The sequence below is a fragment of the Ictalurus punctatus genome, chromosome 10, assembly GCF_001660625.3.
Source record: "Ictalurus punctatus breed USDA103 chromosome 10, Coco_2.0, whole genome shotgun sequence".
In the NCBI taxonomy this organism is placed as follows: domain Eukaryota; kingdom Metazoa; phylum Chordata; class Actinopteri; order Siluriformes; family Ictaluridae; genus Ictalurus; species Ictalurus punctatus.
The window spans coordinates 881,382-890,000 of NC_030425.2; the positions used below are offsets into that span (position 1 = coordinate 881,382).

The 8,619-nt window shown below is 43.7% G+C and overlaps 1 protein-coding gene across 1 annotated transcript in view; it reads left to right on the forward strand.

Moving 5' to 3' along the window:
* Positions 1 to 240: 240 nt before the first annotated feature.
* LOC108270681 (ras-related and estrogen-regulated growth inhibitor) overlaps positions 241 to 8,619 on the forward strand; it is a 10,524-nt gene continuing 2,145 nt past the window's right edge. Inside the window, exons 1-4 of the mRNA XM_017477507.3 lie at positions 241 to 613; positions 737 to 793; positions 2,462 to 2,535; positions 4,984 to 8,619. The exon at positions 4,984 to 8,619 is cut by the window's right edge and continues 2,145 nt beyond it. Coding sequence (XP_017332996.1) covers positions 505 to 613; positions 737 to 793; positions 2,462 to 2,535; positions 4,984 to 5,460 — 717 coding nt within the window. The 5' untranslated portion in view covers positions 241 to 504 and the 3' untranslated portion in view covers positions 5,461 to 8,619. The remainder of the gene's footprint in view (positions 614 to 736; positions 794 to 2,461; positions 2,536 to 4,983) is intronic.

Below are 8,619 nucleotides of genomic sequence, written 5' to 3' on the forward strand. Positions count from 1 at the left end.
TGGGATGAGTTTGTGATGTTATCTCTGTCAGATCTTTATGTCGGAACTTTCAGGTGGTCCCAATGAGGAAAATATTTTTCCCCTCCAGTTTAAATAAATAAGTAAATAAAAGAGCGCAAATGTTTTGGTTTCTGAATTCACCGTAGAGTTAAATAATAATAATAATAATAATAATAATAATTATTATTATTATTATTATTATTATTATAAGTATAAGTCAATTGAAGGTTCTTGCAAGGAGAGTAAAACTGTCGTGTGTGTGTGTCAGAGAGAGCGAGAGTGTGTGAATGTGTGCGCGCGCGCATGTGTGTGTGTGTCTGCGTCTGCGCGTGTGTGTCAGTCAGACAGGAGCCGGAGTTAGAGAGGAGGCTCTCCGTTGCACGCACGCGTGATTATTCCGCTCCTGCGTGATTGTCCGGTGTGTGTGTGTGTGTGTGTGTGGAGTCTCAGGTTTCCGAAGCCGCAGGTCGGTCCTCCTCCTGAGCAGCGGCTCAGTAAACAGTCATGTCTTCTAATTTCGCTTTATCGCGAACTTTGCGCAGAACCGGGAGCTTCCCTTCCGCCAGGACGGTCCGGATTGTGATCCTGGGACAAGGTGCAGTCGGGAAAACAGGTAAAGGCTTCGGATCCTCCACACGGTACCGTATCATCCTAAAAGTCCTGACGGCTGTGTTTAATAAGTTGAAGCCTGCTGTGGTCTGTATGATGTCCAGCTGATGCGCATGTTTTCTTCCAGCACTAGCTGTGCGCTTCATCACCAGGAGGTTTATCGGGGAATATGATCCGACTCTGGGTAGGTGTGTGGATGCTGCACACTTCTCACTAGCAGTGCTCTTCACCCACATGTGGCTGTTTAAAGACAATAAAGTCGCTTCACGTTCAGTATTCATCCTGCTTGTTAAATAACACTGCAGTGACACCACGCGGCCATGTGATGCCGCTGTTTCCTAATTTAATAACTCGTGTGTTTATGCTAGTGCAGAACACGTACGCACATTTTCAGATGTAGGATACTAACTACTGAAAAAAATACTTCGAGTTCACTTACTGGATCTAACCCCAGATGTGTACAGTAGTAGTACAGTACTAGGTGTACATTTGTTTTCTTTCTTTCTTTACGCAATGCCTTCTTCATCCTCTAGCCTTCGCCAGTGTCACTTTCTGTAAACTGGATATTTTGGTTGGTGGATTGTTTCTCAACCCCACAGTGACACTGAAGTGCTTTAGCCAGGAAACCTGGTGGCTTTATCCGCTCACACCAGCGCCGGACACTATTGTGTACAGTATGTTTTACTGCTGCACTAAAACGATCACTTTCCAGGGATGGACAGGGTTGGCTGGAGAACTGTAGATAGCAACAGATGGACTACAGTTGTATACCTACTGTACAAAGGAAAGTGTAATAAATTCAGCCTTTTAGTTTCCATAATGCCATAAGGCAGAGCATTCCAGATAAGGTGAAGAGCGGTTTTGTGTTTAATAAGAAACTGAAAGACGGCAGTAAAGCAGCAATTCTGCAAAAATAGAGCAAACGGCATTTGATTTGTAATGGGAAATGGTCTGAATGTTCATCATAGATGTGTTTTTAATCATGACTGGTCATGCTTTGGAAACTCAGTAGTTTGGGCTATGCCTGAAAAATATCTCAATTGCAATGTGTATATATATTATATTGCATAGATACAGGTCAAGAGCTTCAGTTAATGTTCTCATCAAACATCAGAATGGGGAAAAAGTATGATCTCTGTGATTTTTAACTGTGGCGTGGTTGATGGTGCCAGATGGGCTGGTTTGAGTATTTCAGAAACACAACCCATTGGGTGAGCATCAGTTCTGTGGGTGGAAACGCCTTGTTGATAAGACAGATAAGGGATAAGAATATGGCCAGATTGATTTTGAGCTGCCAGGAAGGACAGAGTATCTCATTTAATCATTCTTTACAACCATGATGAGCAGAAACGCATCTCAGAATGCACAAAATATCGAACCTTGAGGTGGATGGGCTACAAAAGCAGACGACCACACTGGGTTCCACTCCTGTCATCCAAGAACAGGAATCTGAGGCTGTCATGGGCAGAGACTCGCCCAAAGACCAGACCAGACTGGTCATTCTGCTCTGATTTCTTTCATCAACAAGGTGTTTCAACCTTTTTTGGTTTATCGCACATCGTTTATTAAATCACAGAGATCACAATGTTCCCCATTCTGATGTTTGATGTGAACAAACATCAGTGAAGCTCTTAAGCTGTATCTGCACATTTTTATGCATTGTGCTGCTGCTACATGATTGGCTGACTGCATCAATGAGCAGGTGTACATGTGTTCCTTTTTAAAGTTGACGGTATGTGTGTCTATATATTATAATTAAGATGTATCCTGACTGCATGTAGTGTTTGTAATTGTACATAAAACATCTGAGTGAACACAGCACAGATAACGTGTGTATCACTCTTTGTAACAGAGACCATCTACAGACACGAGTTGGCAATTGGAGGTGAACCTGTGAACTTTGAGATCCTTGATACTGCAGGACAGGTGAGAAACATGATGGACAAAATGGGCTTCTGTTAAAAATCTCAGTTTTTCTTACCCAGGTACAATGATTCCGAGACCCTTCTTGCTGGTGTTTGCAAAAGGAAAGGTGGTCTCTCTGTCGTGGACACAATAATGCAATGGTCATTCCATTCCAAGGACATCACTGATGACCACACTATGATGAGTTAGGTGCCAGTGTTTGGAGTTGGGGATGAATCCATTTTGTTTTATATTTATTCTTTTCAGTGTGTTGTGAAGGTCAGTTCATGCTCAGCACAGTGAGAGTGAGAAGGCTTCTTCCATTTTCATTAACCAGGCCGATTCCATGTCCACCATGCTCTCCATTCCTGTTGTTCCAAGAGGATTGTGTCAGACTTTAGCAAAGTGATTCATCTGACTGATAAAAGCAGTCCTTGGCCTCATTCTCCACAGGTGTGGCACAGCATTTCTCGGTTGAGAGATGTGGAGAGACATCAGCCTTGGAAGAAGTGTGTTCTTGATTGCCAGTCCTACCCCATGAAAATGTGCCATTCTTTCCAGAAGACACTGTATAACCCGTTACTTCCTCATTTAAGGGCGTACTCTTCCACCTTGAGCCTGGTCTCAGGCAAGGCAAGGATGTTGTCCCGCCTCAGCTCAGCAGAAACCAGAGCTGAACAATTGCACATTGCAGGTTGACGGATTGAGATTTATTGTCTTCTTATTTTGACTGCAGGGTCAAATGTCCCTATAGGGTAACCATTCCAGGACTGAGTTTGAGTGGACAATGTTAAGGCTACCTGTACATGGCCCCTCCCCCAAAGGAGGGAGCACTGTGGTCCCTAAATAGGGCTCCACAGGGGTCTGCTAAAAAGAGCTGCTGTTCAATGTCAACTACTAGTGACCGTATACCCTGTGCCACTAACATGCAGGAGTCTGACTAGAGGCTTCCAGTCCATTCAAACCTTGCCCCTGCCACCAGACACCTAATCACTTATTGGAAGATTGGTTCCAGATGTTCGAAGTGGAGTGTGTTCCACTATAGCACCTCATGACTGTGAGAGGATGGTTCCCAGTAGCAAGGGATTAGTCCAAGATGACTGGCACCTTTCCCCAGCTGCAGATACACTATATTACCAAAAGTATGTGGACTACTAGTGACCGTATACCCTGGGTAGCAAGGGATTAGTCCAAGATGACTGGCACCTTTCCCCAGCTGCAGATACACTATATTACCAAAAGTATGTCAACTACTAGTGACCGTATACCCTGTGCCACTAACATGCAGGAGTCTGACTAGAGGCTTCCAGTCCATTCAAACCTTGCCCCTGCCACCAGACACCTAATCACTTATTGGAAGATTGGTTCCAGATGTTCGAAGTGGAGTGTGTTCCACTATAGCACCTCATGACTGTGAGAGGATGGTTCCCAGTAGCAAGGGATTAGTCCAAGATGACTGGCACCTTTCCCCAGCTGCAGATACACTATATTACCAAAAGTATGTGGACACCTTACCATCACACCCATATGTGCTTTTTGCACATCTCAGTCCAGGTTTATTCCCCCTTTTTGTTGTTATAATAACCTCCAATCTTCTACGAAGGCTTTCCACTAGATTTTGGAGCATGACACAAATCCCCACGATTTGTGATCATTAAACAAAAACAAGAGCATTAGTAGGATCAGGCTCTGATGTCAGGCGAGGAGGCCAGGGGTGCAGTTCATCCTAAAGGTGTTCAGTGGGGTTGAGGTCAGGGCTCTGTGTAGGACACCGGAGTTCTTCGACTCCAACCTTAACACACCATGTCTTCATAGAGCTCGCTTTGTACACAGGGACAGGATTGGACCTCTTGGTTCCAGCGAATGAAACTGTAATGATACAGCATACAAAGACATTCTATACAATTGTGTGCTTCCAAGTTTGGGGAAGAACCTCATATTGGTGTGACAGTCAGGTTTCCACAAACATTTGGCCATATAGTGTAAATACCGGTTCCTCAGTCGGCTGAGAACCACCTGTGTGAAAACAGCACTCTTATTTGGGTGTGCTCCCTTTGCCTTTTGTGTCCTCAGACTATCCCACAAATCAGCGGGGCAGTGGTTAGCTGATGCCAGGCCATGAGCTTGCACATCACTTCTGGAGACCACTGTAGCTCCGAGATCCTCTGCCAAGTCAGTATCGAGCCAGTAATTGCCATGTGTGGCCACAAGAATGCCTGACAAAAGCGTTGTTGAAGGAGAGGCTTTGTCTTGGCAAGGGAACACTTGTATACTAGGTTGTGTCGCTGTTCACTACAAGACTGTGCTTAAGGCACACACGCACAGAACTTCAAAAGCTGTAAAATAGTAAAACCATAGAAAAGCCAGGATGTGCCGAAAACTGCAACTGCGTAATTGAAATCTACACGATCGATGTCAGTGATCAGTACATAATAACCCGATTGTTATTCCTGTCGTGTTCCCGTGCAGGAGGAAGACGCGCTGCTGATGGAAGAGAAAATTAAATGGGCCGACGGCTTCCTCGTAGTTTACTCCGTCACTGACCGCTGCAGTTTCGATGAAGTCATGCGCCTGTGCTTCCTGGTGAATCACATCCACGGCAGAAGAAGCTGTCCTGATCCTCCACCGGTCATCATCGTGGCTAATAAAAAAGACCTGGAGTTTGACAGGATGGTGTCGGTAGAGGAGGGCGAGAGTTTATCGCACGGCCTCAAACTTCCTCTGCGTGAGATTTCTGTTCGTGATGGTTGGGAAGAAACCGCCAGCGTGTTCCATGCGCTCTACGCAGAAATAGTGCAGCAAATGGACAAGTCGCCTCCTTCCTTCAGAAGACGTGGCGTCTCCAGACTGATGGAGAAAATTCCCAGAATCCACTCCAACGCGGCTCTGGGATCCACAGGCCGTAGTTTCAGCTTCAGCTCATTCAGAGACCTGCTGCCTGACTGAGAAGTGCGAAGCTTGGTCAAAAAACCACGTCTTTTCGTTAATGCCTTTTAGTCGTAAGTAAGTGTTGTAGGCTAAGACAAGCTGGAGACATTAAGTGAGGGTGGCACTAAAGTAGAAGTAATTATACAGTTAATACGATTATATTAAACTATAACCTACTCGCAGATGTTCACCATGTATTCACTGGACAGTATTCAGAAACACATCTTTTGCGAATGACTGTTCTAACTTTCGTGCCTTCAGGAACAATCCTCTGATCTCTGGTGCATGTTTCTGCTCTTTTCAGCTTTCCCAGCCGTACCATTATGTAGTGTTGTGGATTGCTTGGTTTTAGGTGTATTAGGAGCTGGGATGGAGCAAAAAAAATAATAATAATGTACCTTAAAACCTGGTTTGGGAAACACTCGTGTTTTGAGGAACACTATTATCTTGTGGAGGAGGTGGAACTAAAATATATCTACGTTAATCGATAATGATGAACGCAAAAATGTTCAGCAGTCATAAAAAAAGGCACTTTGGGCGGGGAAAAAATAGCATGACATCCATTATTTAATGTCCGTGACAGAAATGTTAATGCATTTTGCTCATAAATGTTTGAGAGGCTTTATCGCGACTGGGCTGAACGAAGCACGAAAATAATTACACCATCAAAATGACTGTTTAATTATCATTTATTTAGCTGAGATCATCACTGCAAGGCGTCTTTAAGGAATCATTGGCTAATTCATTGCTTTTTGGCTTTCGAGAAAGGGTTGTACCTGGAAACACTGCTGTAGGGTTCTACATAGAGGCTTTAAGGGTTCCCCGCGATGGGCTAACCAAAGAACCCTTATAGCTGAAAGCATGATATTGAATGAACGTTTTATAAAAGCCATATAACCGACAATGATCTGGTCTATGAGACTTTCATGTCTTTGAATCAGGTCGTTAATTTGGGCTCCTGCTGTACAGTACTTTCCTGCCTTGAGCAACATTTCTGCATGCTTTTAGCTCTTTTTATTTTTATTTTGTTTTGTGTGTAAATAAAATGCACAAGTAGAATTTGATTTTGGACCTGGAAGCGAAAGGACAGAAGCCTGACTGTAGAATAAAAAAAAGAAGCATGAGATTAAAGGAGATTGGTTTGATACACACCTACACTGTGAGATGTTTATAAACGTGTCAAAAGCATATGGGTGAAATCAAATCTTACTGTAATCAGTCTACATCAGATTTTAGAATCACCTAATAAAAACGCGCTGATCACAGAGGAACAGCAGCAACTCGCAGGTGGTATTTACATCTTAATGACCTGATACACTGGTGCATTTTAATGCAGCTGTCAATCCAGCACGTCCCACAGACGCTGGTTCGGATTGAGACCTGGGGACTTTGGAGGTCGGGTCTACACCTTGAACTTTGTCATGTTCCTCAAACAGTTCCTAAACTATTTTTGCAGTGTGGCAGGGAGCGTTATCCTGCTGAAACAGGCCAGCTTTCTCAGCAGAACATTACCCAGAGCATCACACCGACTCAGCAGGCTCGGCTTCTTCCCATAGTGCATCCTGGTGCTGTCTGTTATAAAGATCAACCTGTGTGCATTTGGTGGCAGTGCATAAGCAACTGGGGAAAGAAAAAACAAAAACAAAACAAATGAAATATCAAGGACATAAGAAGTAGGACCACCCTTTCACTTCAGAACAGCTTTCGTCTGTCTTGGAACGCTGCCCTGAATGGATATTGAGATCAATCGTCAAAGAAGATGATCTTCCATTTCTCTGAGGAATGAAGGAGCTGGATATCTACTGGACAGCCTGTGCTCTAGAACATCATGTAAAGGTTCGGCACTTCCTTACAGCCACTCTTGAATCATTTTAGAAGTATGTATAGAAGCATTATCATCAGGAATGAACCCTAGTACGCACCTAGTCCTGTCACATGATTATCCAAAGCATGAGAGGTCAATCCATACCATTCTGCATCCCCTGCTGGACTGAACAGTTGGCAGCAGATGGTGTGGGTTGAAGGTATTCGTTGGCTTCATCCAAACATGTATCCGGCCAGATGGAGGAAATCAGGTGAAAGTTGTCTCATCAGACATGGCGTTCAATGGAGTTAACTGTCAGATCTCTTTTATAGCTGAAATATGATATTTAGAAGTTCATGTATTTAGAACTCACCCATGAAAGCTTTGTGCTTTAGTCAAGGTCCTTATCAAGAGGTGACTCCTTTGTTTTGTCCACGCTTTGTAGAGGCCTGCACAGGTATACGATTACAGACCGTAGGTCATCTGTTGTCACCCCCCTTGACCCTGTCCTCTACAGGAGCGTACCACCAATCAGTACACAACCTTTCTGGTGGTGGACCATTCTAGTGCTTCTTTACACTGTAAAGTACTAGGATGGGTTCCTCTCAAGGTTTCTTCCTCGTGCCATCTCAGGGAGTTCTTCCCTGCCACTGTCTCCTCTGCCTTACTCATTACAGATCTAAACGTAAACCTAATTCCGGATACTCCAAAGTTGCGTTCGTGACTGTTATTAAAATCATAAATCGAATAAGCACTAACGGAGTCCTGCTGTGCTAAAATGGTCCACCACCCAAATATCCGCTCAGTGGTGGTCTCTTTGATTAATGGACAGGGATAGAGGAGGCCTGACACACACAGTCAGTAACGACAGACTTACAAAGTGACAAATATTAAAGATTTAGCCACGTAAATACCATTATCCTGTATACCGGAAACATTTACAGCCGGTTACTCAGATATTTTGTTAACGTAAAAGGCGAAAATAAGCACGGGATTACGTTTATAACTGAATCTGTGCAGGCTTTATGTTTATGGAGTGTAATGGCAGACCTGCCACATGATCAGTAAAGCATAAGCCTGACAGTGTTGATGTTGCTTCTCAGTAAATTCCAGAGTGACTCATTGCTCATAGAAAAGCCTTTGTGTTTAGTCACTGAAGAGCAGTGTGCTGTATATACACCATAGTGACTGAAAAGAGAACGCTCATTCAGGCTGAATTGGGGGACTAACCTTTCACACGGCGCGTAATTAACCTAATGTTTTCCATTGTAATAGAATAAGGAATTATCTAACATAATACACAATTTTAAAACAAAGCGTCTCTATTCATTAACGTGAGCGCGGCACATTTACACTGATAAACCTTAAAAACT